This window comes from Maylandia zebra, linkage group LG10 (genome assembly GCF_041146795.1).
Source record: "Maylandia zebra isolate NMK-2024a linkage group LG10, Mzebra_GT3a, whole genome shotgun sequence".
NCBI classification, from domain to species: domain Eukaryota; kingdom Metazoa; phylum Chordata; class Actinopteri; order Cichliformes; family Cichlidae; genus Maylandia; species Maylandia zebra.
Window position 1 is genome coordinate 25,979,541 of NC_135176.1, and position 21,333 is coordinate 26,000,873.

The following is a 21,333-nucleotide window of genomic DNA, read 5'->3' on the forward strand; positions in this document are numbered from 1 at the left end:
TTTGGATACTGCTGAAACCAATGAGGAGAACCTCAGTTTTGTCAGTGTTTAATTTGAAATTTTTTTGAAGATGACTGAGATTTTACTTCAGATATGTTGTTGATGAGAGAGTGTGGAGGCAAAGTGGATGTAAGTCTGGTACTGAGGTAGAGCTGGGTGTCATCTGCACAGGAGCGGAAATTGATGTTGTATTTATGGAAGATATTGCCAAGGGGAAGAAGATAAACGATAAAAAGGAAGGGGCCCAGGACAAAGCCCTGAATTTCCAAAGGTGGTGGTTAATCAATATTTATGACCCAAATAGGTAGGATTTAAACCAGTCACGTAGAGTGTGAGTGATACCAATGGAAGATAATCTTTTGAGAAGGGTGATATGACTGATAGTGTCAAAGGCCGCACTGAAGTCAAGAAGGATGAGAATAGACTGAATAAACTGAAATCTGCTGCCATGTAATTGGTAATTTTTGTAAGTGCAGTCACTGAATTATGAACAAAGCAAAAACCAGACTGAAATTGTTCACACAACATGTTATGAGATAAAAGTGAATGAAGTTGAATAGCAAAAAGAATTTTGGAAATGAAAAGTTGATTAGAAAGGAAGTTGGTAGGATCAGCACCAGTTTTTTTTTTTTCAGAATCCGGTTTATTGCAGCAGTTTTGACAGAGATGAGAGGGACCAGAGAGAGGAGGCAACTTCTAAAGAGGACTAGATGAGGGTCCAGGTTACAAGTAGATGTCTTGTAGTTACGAATCAGGTCTGAAATATCTGAGGAGTTGGGGAGCTTGAAAGAAGGGAAGTATGTTCAGATGAGATAGTTGAGGAATACAGAACAATATTCTGATGAATCTTCTGAATATTTCAATTAAAGAAAGGCATAATATAATTACACAAAACTTCTGCACTTAAAGAAATTTTATCTCCTGTTTGTCTTCTTTGCATTCTGTGTTGTATCTTCAATCTAAGACAAATATTTTGACATTTTTTTTAACTGTGAAGGCATTTCTCTGTGAGTGTCCTATGCATATATTATTGTAAATATGCACTTTTTGTGTTGTTGTTTATATTTTGAAAAGCAAGGTGACTAGAGGCAAATGTCCTTGTCAAAGTTGATTGCACATCCAGTTCATAAGGTCTGCTGCCAACCGTGTAGGTGGATAGTGCTGTCTAAACTGTAATCTCCCATAAGTGTGTTGATAATTTGAACTCTGGTGACTGTGAAAATCCTCATCCTTCCTGTGGGCACTGTATCTCTAATTACAATAAAAAGATTTCCCCTTGCAGAGTAAAACAGCTTTGTTTTTATTTGGAGTGGCACTTCTTCCTTGAAAAGGCAAAGGGAGCCAAACCATACCAGCCAAATGTCCTCCACATCTTAACAGAGCCATCTGGTTCTTCAGATGCACAAGTCAAGGGTTGAGGTTTTCCTCTAACCCTGAATATTTTTTAAAATCACTGTCCGGCTTAAAAACAGGCTTCGCTGGCCTCTCAGTAGTCTTAAGTTTGGCACACTCATCTCAGCAGTCTTAACCATCAGAAAACACAACAGAAAAAACCAAACAAACCTCCATCTATAAAGCTTTTTAATTAATACACGTCAGCTTATTTTAATTTTACAATCTGCACATAATGTGATAAGTCAGAGGCTAAGATATAGTGTAATCTAGTTCATATGAGAGCATTTTATTCCCCCTTTACACGTATTTCCTGTATGTAGGCTATTAAACAAGATATATAATCTTAATTGGTAAGCTTCATAAATGCTGGTAGGCATATTTTTGTTAAGCTGTCATTCAGAATTTATACTAAACGAGGCTAACTGCCTGCTGGCTCTAGATATGTGGCATCACTCTCATCTGGACAGCTTATTAGCATATTTTACAAAAATCTACAGCCCGGTAGCTCCTAAATTAAATTTCAGACTCCTGTATAAATAAACTTTTAACCTTGATCTAGCATTAGCGCAAAGTTAAACTGAATACAGCCAACAGGCCATGCGATTTGGCCTCAAAGGTGCGGAGGCGTGATAAGGTGGGCATATTAAACAGTGACCTTGAGGACTTTCCACCAAGAAGGAATCTATGCAGCGTGAATTTGCAGCAGAAGAAAACACCGATAAGCTCTGTGCCTCTGCCACACACGTTAAGGCCCCACAATACGAGATCCCAGCCGCACTGAGACTTTAATTGAACTCCCTCCCCTCCCCTCTCTTCTCCTCCACCCTCCCCCCGTCCTCTCTCCTCTTCTCTCCTCCGTCTCCAGCGGGCAGCTAACTTCTCGTCGACGCACCACTTGGCTTCAGTTTGTTTTGGAGTGGATACGGACAAGCAGCAAAAGACATGGCTTTCCTTCGTAGAGCGTTTCTGCTGCTGTTTCTTCAGGTCTGCCTGTTGCACGTGAGCGGTAAGTTAAAAAAAAAATCGAGAAGTAAAAGAGCACGGTTTATTTTTGGTTTTGCTTTTTTTGCGCGTTTTTATCAAAGAATAAAGTTTCGTGGAGGAGTGCAGAGTTTGAATGAGAATTGGATGCGTGTCTCTTCTTGGATGCGGCGACAATTTTCGGAGCGTTTGTTTCGTTTGCTCGAGACGTTGACGTGTTTTTATGTCGCGTGCTTCTGAGGAGTTCATTATCTTATTCCGTTAACAAGCTTTTGGCTTCTGTGTTGAATTTTCATCCTCATTTTAATATAGTAATATATGAACCTCCTGGTGTTGACTTCTACACGTTTTACATGTTTTATTTTTTTTAAGTTGCTTGTCGTCTTCGTGAAACGTCGCCTTTAAAGGTGTGTTTCATTACTGCGTAATTGATACTAATTAAGCACCAAATGCGTAGCTGTAGCCCGTAGAGCTAAGCGCGTGCACGCGGGCATGCGTCGAGCGTCTGAGGAGCTCGTGTGTTATAAAACTCTTCTCGGTCTGCGAAGAAAGTTGGTAAAGGTTTAATGCGACTGCTGTGAACATCTAAAGAACCACAACACTTTATGTAGACCACAGCACCAAATTTAGAAGAGGGTTGAGTTTTCAAGGCAGGGGCATTTTGTTTTTCTTTAGTTAAAGGATGGGATAGATAAGCACAGAGCAGTGCAATGTGTTTGTTTGTTTGCTTCAGTGTCTGTATATCCTCAGCTTGTGTCATTTTAAGAGCCAGTCTGAGTTTAACTTTTGTGAATATTTTTGCAAAGGCGTGACTCATTGCCTCAGGGAGCTGTGGAGGTTAGAAGCTGTTTATAGATCTTTTTAGTTGGGGCTTCTATGAACAATTTTCTTTGATTCTCTTGACCAGATTGGCTCAAATTGAGAAAAATACCTACAGTTTCCCGGTAGTGAAAGGTTCTCGTGTATTGTTTGTCTGGTCTGTCTGAGTACAAAATAAGACAGAGAAAAGCAGTATGCCTTAAGGACTTGGGGCTCATCAAAGCTATTCACAGGTAAGCAAACATTAGTTTAAGGTTTGAGGCTTGTTGAATAATCAATCTGCAAAGAAGTACAATACTGAATGCTTTTGTAATAACTGCAAATTCTTCCTTTTGTGCCCCTTTAAGTTACATGACATATTAAAAAACAAGGTGGGTGGACTGAAACATTTCAATTTCAATATTTTGACTTTTTTTTTAAAGGTTCAAAACAATTTGAACCTTTTTGGGTTGTTGGGTTTTGTACTGTTTGACAATTTTAGCTATTTTAAGCTTTTCCCTTGAGCTGTGGAAAATTATGATGATTAATTTTTATGGAATTTTGTAGAAGTAGTAGGTTAACTGGGGAAATACTTGAAGTTTTTGGATAGCTAACTGCAACTCTACTGTTTATCTAGCCAGTGTAGGGTAATGGCACCATGCACCTTCTCATTTTGAAGGACGTGATCAACTAGAGTGTGTTGTATATCGACGATACAGCTGTGTGCTTTCAACTTTATATTGGACTGTTAAATGCTGTACTGCTTTCATTACAGTGGCTGATCCTTTTAAATGAACATGAAAAATGAAGAAAGATAAATTATTGACCTGATATGGGTGTCTTTAAATTTTTATTAGAATCATATTTGCAAAACACATTAATCAAAACTCATTAAGTCAGTTTCCCCACCCAAACCATCCGCCCTCTCGCAACTCACTTTGTCCTGACCTTATCCCTCTTTTTTTCCTTAAATCCACATTTTTTTTACTCCATCAGCCTTGTCTTAATTGGGTTATCTCTATTTAATCCTCATCTCCCCTCTACCTCCTCTGGAGACCAAGTAAAGCTGTCTGTTTTTGGATTAGGTCATTAGCCTTTGGTAGAGACCCCGGACCCCTAAAGAGCTTCTAAACCAGCCCCTGTCAAAACTGACCTACTCCCTAATGGACCTTGAAGGGCACTTACTCGAATACAATTTGTGGCTAAAAGCATTTCTGCTGCATGGAAATGAACCCATCCTGAGCATGAGAAGAAACCCAAACATGAAGCTTTGTTGATGCACTGTATACAACCCACTATTGATTTCAGAGTCCAATGTTCATCAATATGATCATCACGTTCTGTTAAAAGAATGGGCAAGTGGTCCGGGAATGGCGGTAGAGCAGTAAATCTGAGCAGTGGCTGAGCTTTTACGATGACATTTACAGAACAGAGAGTAGGGAAAGCAGACAGGCCTTTTTAGTTAATGCTGTTATGAAATATTTCTAACCAAACAAGGTTTTATCCATCGGTGCATTTGGAGGCTCGGAGGGATCCGCTCTGAGTTTCTGTGTGTAAAATGCCTCTTGCATTCAGAAAACTGGCAGATGCTTTTATATAATATATGTTAGTGTAACAACATGTGAGTACCGCAGACTTTAGTAAGAAACTGCTGCAACTTACCTGAATAAATATTTCTTTGTGATGTTAAAATGAGCAGCTGTATCGTAGTGTACCGCTAACTGTGACATCACCCAAAGACAGTGTGCTTTGTTGACAAAGTCAGTTATTCAGCGTACCTGCTAAAAGATAGGAGGTGCTGGTTTACTGTTGCATCAACTGGTTAGTTTGTTTGTGTTGTTATTTGACTTTGGTCTTTGAAAGGGTTAGTTCAAAACTGGATTAACCTGTTAAAAAAAGGTCACACAGTGGTAGACCAGCAACTTTCATGATCTGCAGGGTGAAATGGCGATTTTTGTCAAAGAAGTCTGTTGTGTTTAAGGAGTATCGTTGTCATAATAATACAGATACTGGGAAATTCCTCAATCCTCCTCACTATTTTGGATACTACAAGAGGTAAAAAATGACAGAAAATCAGTTATAAGTGAAGAGTCAGTTAAAAAAAAGAGAGAACAGCGATGACACTATCATGCAAAAAAGGTTTTAACATAATTGCATAGTGTATTTATGACAAATATTTTAAGCTTGTCTTGGGGACTGCTAACAACGAAAAAGTCAGTATTTTTAGGTTTTCTGAGGTAGTGCTGTGCTTCTGGTGAATTGGCTCCATACTTTGTTTGCTGATGAAACACAGTTGTTAAGGTAGTCTGCCACAATTTCTGTTTGGTTGCTGGTAGACTTTTCTTAGCTTCAGTTGGGAGAAACATAATGATTTTTAGACCCAAACAGTTCTGTTATCCTGGTAAATTAACATCGTCTATTATAATGTTACAGACGTGCAGGGCTGATAACATTCACATCCCACCTGCAAAGTTTAGCCATGGCTGTTACCTTAATGATAATTAACAGTCAGCTAATGTGGCTGTTACATAAATGCACCTTCAGGCTTGGGATGGGCACTAAGAGTACACTACCTTGTGACTCCCTGGGTTTGTAGCTATTGAGTAAATTGCTAATGCCTTGATTATACTCTGCTGCAGACAGGGACAGCTGGAGACTCAACAGATGAGTAGTCATTCCCGTTGCGCTTCTTTGAAGTCTGTCACTTGGATCGCATTGTAATTCAAATTTTCTACAAGTCCATACTGTCACAAAAAACAGGTAGGTACACAGATGTCCACACAGACCATCGCAAGCTGAAATTTACCTCACTGGGATCCGAACAGACCCACGGATAGTGTAATTAAGACTCATTGTTAAGCAATTAATGTTGCAACTGGAGCTTTATTGGCTTCTCGAAATTCCTCTTAAAGTGTTGTTAAGTGTTGTGAATGTCAACTACTGCAGATGCTAGTGAGGGGAGGGGCTGTATGAAGTTATGTGTCAACTGGAGGAGATAAAAACAGGACTGCTGCTATTAATACTGATGCAAATGAGTACCTAATCCAGTGGTCAGTATCTGAGAATCAGTGTTTTTTGCAGCCCTAATAAGAAGAGCAATTTCTTTCTAAGTACAGTGTTTCCACAAATCACCACCTACTGTGGACACCCATGCAGTTAAAACATATGCCTTCAACCTTGGAGATATTATTTATTGTTGGACCATAAAGAAGTCGAACCAAGTGTCAAAAGCAAGCTATATCAATACAATTGGTAATGTCTCAACTTATATCCTGTTTGGAAACATAACAAGAAAGCAAAGAAAAACATTGATATACTGCCCAGCTGTACCGTGAACTCGCATTGTTGTTGAAAACGATTAAGGGCACCTTCTAGAAAATGCTAAAGTTGTAAAGTTAGCCCCAAATCCCAGTTTTACTGGCCTTAGACACACTTTTCACTTGGAGGTAAACTTGAAAGTTTTCCTACAGAGCAGCTCATTCCAGCTCTAAAGAAAATTCAGTATCCAAACAATTCAGCTGCCTGTTAGGGAGTGACTCCTGATAATACCCCTATAGTATGGGTGTATCGGATAGCCGCATACTATAGGGGTGGGTTGATGTTTAAAAAGTGGTTGTATTGACATCATTTGATCAGTTTTAACATCACTTGGGGAAGAAAATCTGTTGAAGTACTACAAGTATGATGCTTAATCAAAAACAATACCATGTTGCTGGTGTTATGTGTATTGAAGTGTTAAATGACATTAAGGTTTCTTTTATTTCCCTTTCATATGCTTACCCACATTCAGCCTTTCTTAAATTCTTTTGGCTTTAAGCATTTTTGATAGAATTAATACACATCTGAAGGACTTTGTAATTTGTTATTTATGTGAAATATAATGAATAGATAGCAGTGGCAATTTGTCTAGCACAACTGCTGGACCAGCTCTAGTTTCAAACCCTGAAATGTAAGTGTTTCCTGGTTGTCATCATATATCATATTTTAATATCCGTGGACAGTAAGCCAATCAATCAAGCTTTCTAAAGATGTCGCCTTTAAATATTTCTCAAATTGTTGAGTTATGAAAATAATAATGTCATTTTTAGACAATAAGTGATGACCATGCAGTCCTCTACAATGTTATTTATAATTCATTGTGGTTTATATACATTTATTTATATTCTAAAAATATCAGACTGTTGAATTATTAAACAGTCAATCCTGTAATTGAGACATTCAAATTCATGTTGACTCCAAGGTCATATTGAAAAATACTTGAAAATGAAAATAAATTCATAGAGATATAAATATGCTATTAAAAATGTATTTGCTGTAAATCTGCAGGTCTATTTTTGACTTCTAAGAAAATATTTTTTGCAGCATGTAGAAAAATAAAAAAGCAGTCATAATGTATCCCAGTGAGTCAGTCTTCTCTAGTAAATAATGGCTGGTCTCCCTGACCTCCTCTTCATCCGTCTCCGTGGCTGAATGCCTGGGAATGCCTACGCTTTGCTGCTGGGCTTGTCTGGATGTGGCAGGAAGTGTGCAGCTGTTGGCTGCAGTTGTCCATGTGGGATTAGTGCATTTGCCTGAGTGATAGCTAGGCATGACAGCCATATAATCTAATGTATTGGCTCATTGTTTTCATTAAAGAGAGTGTGCTGTTTGATCCCTGTAGTATTATAATGGTGACTTGCTGTAGCGTTAGGCATATGTAAGCTAATTCGGCTAACATGTAGGTCAGCACAGTGGACAATTAAATAAATACAAGCAATTGCATTAACTTTTTTTCATTACTTTAGCTAATCATTCGAACTTAAAAGCTTCTGAATAGATTGCAGGATACCTTGTGTGTTATTCCAGACTTTTAAGACATGGGGTTTGCATGTTTTGATTTAGACTATTTAAATGTTAGTAAATGTTAGGATTTTTAAGACATTTTTGACAGAAAGACTGGCACTTTCTTTAAACCTGAGTGGTTTAATTTGACTTGATATTGTATATGATAGTAAACCAAGCATTTTCCTTTGTTGTCGGAGAACAAAGATGATCTAAGTATCATAGTTTCCCAGAGAACATAACTATTTTTTTTTTCATTTTGAATGTGTGCCAACACCAAGACAGCAGGCTTGATACCTTTTGTTTTAAAAGGTGCTCAACCTGGCTGCTTCTCTGCTGCAAATCGACTGGAACAAAAAAAAAAAAAAAGCATTTTGCTTGAGCGCTCATTGGTGTTTGTTGTTTCAGTTTGTGGTTTGAAGCCAGTGCATGCTCTGAAGATCCAAGACATGTTTTGGGAAATCAAAGCCCTAGCTGTTTAGCTGGCAGGAACAGAGCTGACATCACCCTTAAGCCTAAATTGAAAGGTTTTTCAAGGGCCTTGTCTTGCATGTGTAGTGGATGGTTGATGTTTGAGTGGGATTTTATTTCCAACAGCTGCCTCTGTAGTTTGATCCCTATCCTTCTGGGAGGGACTCTCCTGTATCGACTACCTTTCTGGTGCTTCAGAGCTGCCCCAAAACATCCTCGCCTGGTATGTTATTCAAAGCACATCATTCACCACAGTGAGAAATCCATAAAGCGAACAATCACCTCAGAAAAGATAGGACCTCTTTTAAGAGCTAGAGACGGTTGTCTAAGCAGACTCAGTCAGGGTGAAGGATGCAGGAAATTACTCATGAGACTTAAGAAGATATGTGTCCATTCAGGAGGTAAAGAATTTGTCATACGGTTGCTTCAGAGCGTTAAACTGTTATCACACAGTGTCAGAAACATGAAAAATCTCCCCAGAAACACATTAAGTTCATTTTTTAATACTTGTTCCCTTAAAAGGCATTGCAGAATTCAGTTTTTTTCAGGAATCTTGCAGGTTCAGGTTTTTCTCGTCTTGTTGGGAGAGTGCTCAGGGGCTTTTTTCATCACACTTCTTTGACTCACAAATATTGGATTTGGCTGCATTGCTCGCACAGGATTGATTATTTCTATCCAGTACTGTAAGAGCAGTGTGAAGTGAAGTAGAGGTATATTTTACCCTGCTGGATTGGCTGTGCGGATGATGTCAGCAAAGTTAGAGCATAAGAGTTACACCTTAAGAGTTACAGTGTCCTTGCACTGTAAATCATTTCCTTATATCCTTCATGTCCACTGCAGCGTAGCACCCACAGAACTCACAAAGTAGCATTATAATTTTGCAGCGGCTTGGACTGCATTGCAAGAGTAAAAATAATAACACAGGGCAATGATGTGGTTTATACTTTGCTAGTTGTTTTGTTAACTTTGGCAAAATGTGCTTTGTTGTTGGTGATATTTGGGAGGAGTAGTCTTCCGTCGTGTGGGATGCTGCCGGCATATTTGGATATTCATCCAGGAGTATTTACCATCTCAGCTTGTGTGTGTGACATCCCTATCACTCACAGCATTGGTTATCATGTTCATTTCACCTCACTGTTGCCAATTTAACAATTTTTAATAGCTCTTTGGGGACTTTTTTTTAAAGCACCATCCTCTCTCTTCTTTTCTGTTCAGCAGTGGGGAACTGAAAAGAATACCGACATTTTCTACTGCTCGTAAATTTGTCTCTTAGTAGGCATCTGACTTGTAAATGTAGCAAAAATTATAGCAGAGACCATTTCTTTAACATTTGTGTACTGTGGCAATGTGAGACAACATCACAGTAACAAACTTGCCATACCTTGACATGTTCACATTTCTGCTTGTGGCTCTCTGGGGCCCTGCAAATATGGTATTAAGAACAACACTAGTCACAAGTTTAATCAGTCAGGGTCAAGTCCCAGCAAGAAGTCTTTCAGAGACATTCAGAAGCACCTTGCCCTGAAAAGCTGCTTCTTTTATCCCTTGAAAACGGTGCTGAAAGGCATCCTACAGGGGGAAAATTTCTTTGGTTTGAATGAGCACAAAGGAATCTTAAACTGCCTGAGAATTTCTGCAGTGGAAAATGATGATAAAGAAACAACATGCAGCTTGAAATGTTGACAGTAGCCTAAATAATTGCTTAAAATTTCCATTCACCAAGAAATGTATGATTATTTGTGACTCTCCTCCCGTGTCTTCTATAATTATGTATGTTATGTAGAATCCTCAGGATTTGATAATCATAGATACTGCATACTGTTAGTAGAATTAGTTGTAATTATAAAATAACAATTAAAAGTTTAAAATGTATCTTTTTCATAAGTAAAATATCTAAGTATTATTGAAAAAACACTGCAGGGAGTACCATAACAACTACTGGGTTCTTTGTCTTAAAATAAGACAAATTTGTAGTATTTCAGTCTTCAGCAGATTTGGCCATTTGTCTTTGAGCTGTGCCCAGGCAAAATTGGCCATCTGTACATTATGTCCCTTCATATTTAGAAGGCCCATCTGTGGGACACATGGCACTGTCTTGGGCCACAGTCCAAGTCCTGGCAGCAGTCCCTTGAGTGCCAGGGCGAGAGACGAAAAAACCCTCCAGTATTGCCTTCATTGAGAAGTCTTTCATTTCTCCTTTTCCCTCTTCTCTCCCTTTTTAGTCCACAAACAGAGCTTAAAGAGCAGCTGCACACACCTGACGCCAGTACATCGGACAAGGCACAATCTGCCGTGGGGCAACAAGCAGGGGCTCGTGTTACAGAGAAATTTTACACCACAATGGTCTTTGCCTCCTTCCCGCCTTTTTCTGACCCATCTCCCCCCCACACCCTGTGCTCTGCACACCTCTCTCATGCCCTCTTCTTTGCTTTGTTTTTTTTAATATTTGCCAGAGCCTGGGATTATTTGCTTTGCTGTTGTTGAAATCAACAGTTCTCTCACGAGCACACACAAAGGGATGGAATTTATTCTATACTGTGCTGCATACGTTGGTTATAGAGCTTAGTTTAATTTTCAGTTTACTCTCATCTGAGTTAATCAGTAAAATCTTATGTCGGATTTTTAAAGAAATTATACTTTGGCATATGAAACATAACCTTCCACGTGGGAAGCCTAACCAAGTGACAGGAATAATTACTTCCTAACCAGAAACATGATTTGAAATCACACCAGATTGTTTTGGGATTTAGTTGTACCTTCTTTCATTCTTGGCAGTAGAATCTGATGCAAGCTAGTATATTTTATATTTCCTAGAGTTAAGCTGAGAAATTAAGATGCTTAATTTTGGACGTTGATATTAAGATTTTTGTCTTTCTGCAGCCAGCAACTTTAAAGCTTACCATCATGTCCAAATGAAGTTGGATTGTGCAGAAACTGAAGCAATATTTATATATATTAATTTTTTTCTACTGTTTGCACCATTAGGTTAGTACTAAATTATTTTATAATAGTACCTCAAGCAGCAGGCACTAAAAAAAGGATCGAGTGCCACATCTCTGGGCCAGAATTTACCCATTAATTACGAACATTGTTGCTTACAATTTGTTACAAAAGGGTCCATAAATTATTACTCCTGGAAAGTGGGAAGCAGAGATTCCCCTTGCCATCCTGCGGGGTTCAGGTGTTTGTGAAATGTGACCACAGCACTATGTCATTGGTTTTTCTGTTTTTTTTGTAATGGATATGAGATATGATTCTTCTTCGAACAATGCAGATGTCATTAAGCTTCTTAAGTATTTGCTCAAGGCTTCCCCTCAGACCATGCCATTGTCCTAGTGAATGCCATGTCCTCTGATTTCTTTTGTTCTTTGACTTTATGTCAAACTGTCAATGCAGTCGATGTGTCTGTGGGGAAATATATTTAGAGTACCATTTAGCCCATAACCAGGATTAAGTTGCAAAGTGATATCGGCACTATATATGAGGAAAGTAACAAAATAGTAAATACATGTTACTGACAATACCTGCTGTAAGACACAAAGAGGACAAAGGCTTATGGGTTACTGATTATTGTGTCAGATACCAAAAATAAAGTGACAGTTTGACTGCTTCAGGGTGTTCATGGGTTAGTAAAGCAAGGGTAGGGACGGGTCATGGGGTCAACGGGGGTTTTCCTGCTTCCCTCTTTTTTCAGAAACAAATCAATAAGACAGTCATTCTCCGTTGTTGCTTCACGGCTAAGAAACAAATTGTCTTCAATTTGATTAACTTTACTTGTCCGTCCTCTGCTTTCGTTTTTTTATGTATTTGCTTTTTTGTATGTCATGACTTTTAGCCAACGGAACATCTTGCCATGTCGGGGCAGGTTGTCCTGTTGGCTGTTTTTTCCTCTAATATCATATCTGATATCATTATTTCTGCCTGTAGGAAACAAAGACTTGTCATAGATTTTGACAGTTTTATAACCATCAGGAAGGAAACATGGTGAAAAAAAATAACCTGCCAAATGCATTTACCATTACATTATTAGCTGTACTGTCTTTCCTTATTCATCTCCCTCCAGATAAAATGATGAGGCTCATTATGTCTGGCACTGTGCCAGTCAGTTGCCTGCCACATAAACCTGCATTCACATCTGCTAAATTAAAATGAAACCAGTCTGAATCCAGACTGACTTTGATGGTGAAAAGAAATCTCTGTGTTCAGTGTGTGCATGTGCAGATGAATATTCATGAGGACCCCAGGGCTAACCAGACAGTCTTTCATGGTTTTCGCTTCAATCTAATGGGCTGTGCCATGCCATGGATATAGCATGCATCTGGCAGTGTTGCTGTTTCTTAGGGGCTGGTTTTGACCGCCTTTTGTAACTTGTCAAAATTTCAGGGTTTCTTGTTGAATTGTTAGCGTGAAATTTGCACATTAGTGTAAGCTAACATAATAAAACACCCCCAACATTATATGCTTTGCAAAATAAAGTTTGTCTGAAGGTGTGGAGGCATGTCTGCACATGATTCTATGCATAGGGGATGAACAACATTAGAGAGTCCTGTGTCAGTCGTGTCTTTTAATGTTATTCTGGCCCCTAAGGCTCAACCATCACTGCAGAGGTAAAGTGTCTGATTTAACTCACATTTCATGCTTTGAGTGGGTTTCTCCCCTTTAGCTGACTTGTAGTGCAGGCTAATTATTTTGGTCTTTTTTGGTTGTTCAGTAAGTGGTTGCGGGGCATTTGTTGCATTTGTGTGATTGATTCCCCAGAGGGCTGATCTCTTTGTTTAAGTGTCCCTCAGGAAGCGCAAGAGAGGCAGAAAATTAAGCAATTAAGGAAAACCAACAACTACTGTTGATCGGACAGAGGAATTTGTCTAAAATGTTTCTCTACATCATTTTAACATCAGGGCCAAAATATTTATTCGCTTTCACTACCAGTTCTTCAGATTAATACTTGGTGTTTTTTTATTTTTGCATTTAAAATTTTCTTTAAAAGGTCGATTGCCTCACCAAACTAATAGTTTGTATTTCTTAAGCCTTGAGAAAATATATCTGATTTTGGTACTAAAGAGGTTGTTTTTTTCAAGAATGAAAAACTTTTGCATTTTAAATGGCAAAAAAAAAAAAACGGACTTGCAAATGTTAAATGTTGGCTAAACAAAAGACTCTTTATCTTTCCTTTAATGATTTTCCTGAAATGACTCATTTGTATTACTGGAAATGAGATTCTTGTATCTTTTTACAATCTGTGTGTGCACACTATGTGTACAGCCACCAGAAGTCATGGGGCAAATGTGTGGGAGGATTTGTAGACAGATGCCTTGCAGTGAGTGAGATGAGCTGAATTCGATTTGTAAAGGATCTAAAAATACGTATTCGAACTGAACAGAATGCCTTCCCACAGTATGAAGATGGATTAATATGAGTTTATTCGGATGAGATGTGTAGATATAACAAGAGTATTTAGGCTTTTGTTGGAACATCTTCCTGGTCTTGCTGTGGGCTGTGACAACTGGCTGTATTCACAGATAAGAATCAGATGCTGAAGGGTGATAACTAAATCACAGACAGGATTTATTAAAGAGACATGATGCAGAGTTGACTTTAGGGGCGATTTGGTCGCTGCCAGACACAGGGAATGGATTTTAAAGACGTGTCTGATGAGAGCTGTAATGTGATCTACCTTTGCAGCTCAAGTTCAGCGTTTGGAATCTGCCTTCAGGGGGTCTTCTTCTACAAGTGCAATTTAAGTGTAAAGGCATGTCAAGACTCCAGGTGTACACTGTCCCTTGCAATGTGAAAACTGGACTGAAGACTCTGAAATAGCTTTAGTTCAGGACAATAAAGATAAAACCCGTGGTTAGCTGTTGGCAGGCACCATCCTGTTCAAGCAAAGATGCAGATTTGACACAGTTTTTGCTAGTATTTCTTGTGGTGTATTTATTTTCTAAAAGGTTTTACTTGTTTTCCAAAATGTATTATGACAAGCAGACTTTTCTCTTCGTACAAATGAAAATCATGTTAGTGATTTATTTTGTCCCTGGAAAGGACTCAATTTAATAAAGAACTTGAATCAATACCAAATGAAGACATCATGCTTACTGCACTGGATTATCTTGCTTCATAGCAGTCATTAATTTGCTCCAAACATTTTAAAGTGAATGTTTGTCACAGACAAATGGTAACCACCCAGAGGGTTTTCTGTAAATTATGCGATGGCTGATAATGATTTAGAGATTCCTTTTTTCTTTGGCCTTTGGCAAAATGTCTTGGGGAGGAAAAACAATTTTTATCTTGATATTGAAAGAACAGTTTTCATTTTAAGATACATTCATTTAACATTATGTAAAGATGCCATATTTGATGTTTCATAAAGCAGTGAAAAAGTAAAAGATGAAGGCAGACTGACAGGTATTGCAGAAAGGTACTTTAATTAATACTGAAAAAAAGAAAACATGCTGTACTGTGATGGCAGGAAACCCTGAAGTACTAAGAAGGTCAAAAATATGAAGAATGGAGCAAATTCACCAGAGCCCACTGGGGAGACAGCAATACGGGAACAAAGGGGAGACCATATGGTGATCTGACATAGGTAGAAAATAAAGATTAAATACACAAACCAGAAAAATGGGTAATAAGGCACAAGTGAATTCAATCATGACAGTAACAAGGTCAGAAAAGGAACAAGGGAGGGAGGTAAAAGCACAAAGTCACAGGAGGAACTAACTTTCAAAATAAAACGGGAGACAACTGGAAGCAGGACAAAGAATAAACTCATAAAGCCAAGACAATAAGACACAGAGAACGCAGAACACATTTAGAAAAGGAACGAACATTCGAAAACACACTGCAAGATAGATTAATGATTACAATAGAAACCACAGATAACAGAAAAACTCAGAAAAACCATGACATAGGTAACAGTGACACGATGCAGTGGACAAAGTGAGGTGACTTCTGGCTCTCAGGCTTTTACAAACCGGTAAACTTCAGAGAAAACTGTAACAATCTTTGTGTGTGGTAAGTGGTTTTGTCTCTCTAAATGCACTTCTCAGCTTTGAGAGGAGATGGAGCAGCAGCAAAGCTGCCCATTTTCCCTCGAGGCAAAGCAAAAACATGACTCTCATCTTAGCCAAAGTCTCCCTGTAGTTCCTCTAACATTAGTGGGTGGCAGGAGCAGAATTTAGTGTCAAACTACAGTTTCTCCATTTTGAGAGGAGTCATTCAGGGTGGTTTGGGCATCTGGTGGAGATGCCCTGATGGAGGCAGACAAGCCTGCAAGTCATTGCTGTCGTTGACCTGTTGTTAAAGTGACTGTGAACTTAATATGTGACTCAAAATGGATGCAATAGACAGGTTTTTATGCAGTTATACTTAGTGAACATGCAGTCTCTTAACTTTAAGGTTTAATTCAGTGCACTTATATTTTATTTTGTTGCATTTATATGAAAGATAGGTAAGGTAAAGTAACAGACCCACCTGTTTCTCCTTTGCTCAGTCTTCCTGGAAGTACATACACCACATTACCCCACAACAAATGTCCAGCTTTAAGACCCCGTTGGAGGTGTTTAAGTTGCAACATGTCATACTAATCTAATATGCAGTCAAATTGATATAACAGACCCCATGCAGGCTTGCATTTAATAAATTATGGCTCCTGAAGTGTTACAGAGTCATTAGCTGCTTGATTCAGTTTAAGCTCCTTTTCCATATACGCTGTCGCATAGTTACAGACACAAGGAGGGAAAAAAAAGCTTGGTAATGGCGACTAGATTTTTGGAAACCATGCCAGACAGTATCCAAGTATGGTTAACAAGCAGAAAACCTGCTGAAGAAGTCTCTGACTAGGCAAAGCCCCCTGCAGGGCCGGAGGAGTCAGAACACCATGGGCTTCCGCCACCTCCAGCCAGCTTGGCATCTGCTGCCCAGCAGAGACCAGGAACACTGATATCGACAGGCCTGAAAAAAACACTGCTGCTTGTTAAAGGGTACAGCACACAGAGCCAATTGTTATGGAGGAGTAAGCAATGCTTTAGAGAGTTCCAAGACAAATGTTCATGATGTTTGATTTAATGGTATTTTAACCAGAAATCAGACAGCCAGTTTATTGTGTCATCCCTTATTGAGATTATCTGCAAGACTGGTGGTTCTTTACAACTTGGTCACGACCATGCAGGGCCTATTACCCAGTGACAAAGATGTTATCTGATTATCATCCATCATCTCCACTTCCCCTTCTGCTAGCAGTCTGCGCAAGATCTCATGATGTGTGTTGTAAGGTCATTTTGACACAGAGGCTATAGTCAGCAGTTTTCCAACACTAATTCTTGCTTTGAGAATTTCTGAATTTTCTTTCTTCAGGATTAATAAATGTTTAGTGATCTAATGTGTGTTTTGCTTCAGTGCAGTGAATCTTAATCATTTGCTTTACCGATGCACTTCTTTTAATGGCTCTAGACAGCAGTTGAACTCTTTGGAAGATTGGAAGCTGTAAAATTGTTCGGTTTCATCTGTTGACTTCTTTTGCTGACAATAAGAAAAAAAAAATCAGTATTTTTTTAACTAATGAAAAATAAGGCTGTAGCCATATATTCAATTATTCATGTGATGAGGATCAGTTTAGACCTTATTTTGTTTTCAGTGTCAGAGTTGGGGTTATTTTAATGCGGGATAGTAGACCAATACAATACAATAGTCCTTTCTAATAACAGCAGTAGTGTTCATTAGTTAGTTAATTTTTACCAATTTAACACATTTATCACAAGATTGTGTGTCTTTGTAATTGTTCGAGATTCTTTTTTAAAAAGTACCTAGTGAGAAATGTATTGACAGTTTTGTTTAGTGGTGGAGAGTCTTTATCTCCCACAAGAATTTTGTTTTGTAGAGTGAGGCATTACTCTCGGCCCTCAGGGAGGCTGTGCACTGTGCACGAAAAAAATACAAGACATTCTGTTGCTTTTAAAGGTCTTTCTGTGCGAAATGAGTTATTTTTAAAGCCACTATTTATACTTTGAATATTTTCTGTTTGACTAGCACCAGAAAATGCCTAGAAATTTGCACTCAGGACAATCCTGCTATAAAGTTAGAGCACTTGTGATAGGCTGGTAACAAAAATTTGAATGTTAACTTTGAAGCAGCAGAGAGCATTAGTTTCTTTGCATGGATCAAACTCTGGAAATATTTAACACACTTCCCATGAATTCTTTCTGACTGGTTCTTCCAATGCCTCAGCCCGAGTTTAAATTGTAGTTTCTTAAAAAACTGAGTCCTCCAAGCCCAAGCTGAGATTACATTATCTGGGTCTTTTCAGCTACTTCAGAGCCAGAGATGGTGTATAACCATTTCTGCAGGTTTGGTAATTCTCTCCATGGCTAGTGCACAGATACTCTTGTGTTAAACCAGTGGTTCGCCCCTTTAATAAGAAGCAGTCATGCTTTACACAGTGCTGACGTGTTCATAGCGATAGATGTACCTTAACCTTAAAAAACTCTGAGGTGTTGAATACTTTGAAACTGAATTGACTTTAACCTACTTTCAAACTTTTTAAACTTCACTGAATGAACCGAATCTTTAATTTTGCAACTTTATTCATCTCCGATTCAGCATTTTCAGTGCTATATTACCTTGGTGTTCTAATGCTAATCCCCTTATCTTTTTCATATATGAACAAATTATGGACTCAGTCTGCCAGAAGCATTTGCTCTAATCGTTTGATCACCTTGTCTTTCTGATCTCACCTGTACGTGTCTTAACTGAGCTGATTCATTTTTTAAATGCTTTACATGGTGAGAGCTGAGCTTCAAAGATAGGTCTTGATAACAAAGCAGTCACTATTACACTGATAGAAATGTATGATAAATAAAATATGATCTGTCAAGTTCAAGAAAGGTTTTGTATGCACTCAGTAACTCTCTGCAAAAACTCTGGAAATGGAAGACAAATTCTATAGTTTTTGCACATTTTTAAAGCACCTTGCATTGCTTATAAATGTTCAGAGACATGTCAATGCTAAACTTGAAAGAACTATGAGGGTGACGTAAGTGAAAAATGTTATACTGGCACAAACAAAGGCAACTTTGGTGCCTCAAGACCGATGAAACAACAATAAGATGGAGTCAGTTTGTGACTGAATGGTGTTTTCCTTTTGGTTCTTGGTGTTTTGGTTTCTGTTCTATATTTCTTAGCTTGTGTATTCCTTTGCCCCTGATGTCACTCTGACCCCTGTACTGTGTTCCTCCTGTTCTTGGTCAGAGTTATCCGTGTTCAGTCTGTGGATTTTCTGTTTTATTTTGAAGGTTCATATCTTATGTCAGTGTTTCTAGTTTCGCTTCCTCTGTCTCGTTTAGTCTAATTTCTCCCGGCTGTGTTCCCACCTGTTCCTCGTTCCCTCATGTTCCTGTCCGGGTATTTATAGTGTGTGTCCTCCAGTGTTCTGCGTTGTGTCGTTAACGTCAGTTCTCTCTCGTGCTGTGGCTCTCCTGATGTTTTCTTGTGTATTTTAGTTCTAGCTTTCCAGTTTAGGTTTTCTGTTTGGTTTTCCTTTGGTCAGCATTAAAGCTGCTTTCAAGTTCACGTTTTGCCTCCGTGAGTCCTGCATTTTGGGTCCAATTCCTGCCTGCCACACAGCCAACCATGACAAACAGTTTGTTTTAATGCAGTGATTAACTGTGAACACTGGTGCAAATAACATCGGCTTCTTCTTGAGTTCAGATTTAAGTTCATGCCAACAACTTGCAGAAATGAATGACAAAGCAATGTGACAGAAATCATGGTTCAACCAGTTGGCATCCAGCTGATCTGAGAAATGTGTCATGTTTGAGTTCCTTTCATTGATGCAGACTAACTCAGATTGATTGCAACATGTTTACAATCTGTCTGTGTCTATAAATTGGACAGCAGCTATTTGCAAACCTTCGCCAGTCTGTCTGGGAGAGATTGCGGTCAGCCCAAGTCGGAACGTGATTGTTTTGGAGGCAGGGTGCCCTCACGAGACAGTCGACTTGCGATTAAAAGTGGTCGCTCAGAAGTTAACAGCAGCTGCTTGCCATCGGTTGCAAGATGCAAAAAAATTAAATGCAAGGCAGGTCTAGATTTTATCTAGTCATAGGGGGGCTGCCTTTCTGTGTTTTTTCTCTCATGAGCCATGAAATCAGGTTCAGTAGTGCATCATGCTTGGTTTGGCTTTGGATGAACTGGCAGTAACTCATTAACTAGCACTGGCACCCTGCTTAAAACTAAAGGTCAGCGTATCACTTCTTTTCATTACAGACATCAAAATCTTCTTTTTGTTTGTCTTTAAAAATTCCACTAACTGAAGATACACTGTGGGATTATGAGAGTCTGCCTGGGAAAGTTTCCTAATTGAATCAGTTCTATTTGATTAGAGTAGGCTCAGACATCCAGTGAGCATTTCCTTACAAAGAAAACACAGCTTTGGTTTGATTTAGACGGTCTGTCTGAGCACGAGGCGCAAACATCAAAAGCCTATTTACTGGTTTTAATGTAATCAGAGTTAATAAAACTCCATGTGTACTGTTTTGCTACTTGCCGTGAAGCTGTCGTGTGATGATGGTTAGGAGTTGCTGGGTAGTTCTCTGGGTCGTCTTAGCTCACAGATCAAGGCTGCTGGTCTGGATCTTTGAACTTGACATTTCAAAAGGAAGAGGATAAAGAGATGCTTAAATATCAAATCCTCCCCCACGCCCTCAGCCCTGATATTGGATGCTGTTAAAAGATCAACCGCCTAATCAAAGAGCAGTGTTCTGAGCAGAGGATTTTCCCAGTGTGCTCATCTGTGGAACTTAATTTATACATGTTTCAGCATAAAATTGGGTTATCTAACTTTTGTCTTACAGGCACTTGTGAGAGTGGATTCTTCTGCTATTGTGAGCTACTGTTCTTTCCACACTTATTAAATAATGGATGTTCAGTCTTTTAGTTTATTAATTAAAAGCACTCTAACAATGAAACCATATAAATCCCTGGTGGTCACATCATGTTATTTTTGAGTTCTCCACTGTGTTGACCTGCTAGGTCGCATTTATCAGATCCTTTTTCCACTGAAAGTTGCAAACTGCTGCTGCTTTCGGAAGCACTTATGATGAGAGCGGTTAAAGTAAACCAAAATATACACCATAGACAAGAAATAATGCACTGATAATAAAATTCAACACACTGACTTTATTACTATTGATGAGCTGGACTTTGTAATAGTCATAATTTTCTTTCTGTTCGCTAAATGGTTGGAATTAGTTTGAGAGTAAATCTCTGGGAACATTAGAGCCAGGCTGAATGCTTTACATTAAATTTACACTGTGTTAAGTCCAGCTGTAAGAATAGGGTAGATAGTGCCCTGACTAGCTTTCTGTTTGTCTCTGAATGGATAAACTGTGCCAGAGTTAGAGCTGGGCGATATGAGATTTTTTCATATCACGATATGTTTTTTTCATTTCAGGCGATAACGATATCTATCACGATATAAGCCAAATAACTATATTTGTAAGATTTAAATGTGCCGTTGCTCACAAGTAAAATGTGAAATAATCAGCAGCTTGTTTTTATTTAAATATTTATTTCCCATAATAAGTTCAACAGGGTAGATGTACTTAAGGAACATGAGACTTTTTCAGATAAATAAAGGCAAATATTGCAAACTACACAAAAGGCAGCCGCTAAAGCGTTTAAGTTTCAAAATAGAACAAACGAAACAGACTAAATTGTCGATTCCACTTAGAAACAAAATATTAATTCTAAAAATAAATCTTAGTTTGTTTTACAGAAGAACAGACAAAACTGACTAACTTTTGTCAATATCAAATAAACTGAGAACTAAAAGGAAATTCTCAATCTCTCCTTCTTGTATAGCTTAGCTTTTCA

At 38.6% G+C, this 21,333-nt stretch overlaps 1 protein-coding gene across 3 annotated transcripts in view; it reads left to right on the forward strand.

Moving 5' to 3' along the window:
• Window positions 1-2,129: 2,129 nt before the first annotated feature.
• Window positions 2,130-21,333, forward strand: part of mcama (melanoma cell adhesion molecule a) — a 60,275-nt gene continuing 41,071 nt past the window's right edge. The window contains exon 1 of one of the 3 annotated variants that reach the window (XM_004573483.5): window positions 2,130-2,401. In XM_004573483.5, the coding sequence (XP_004573540.1) occupies window positions 2,338-2,401 (64 nt within the window). In that variant the 5' untranslated portion in view covers window positions 2,130-2,337. Of the gene's footprint in view, window positions 2,402-3,065; window positions 3,429-21,333 lie in introns of those variants that run through there. The other 2 variants (XM_004573482.5, XM_076889397.1) reach the window with 2 other exon arrangements.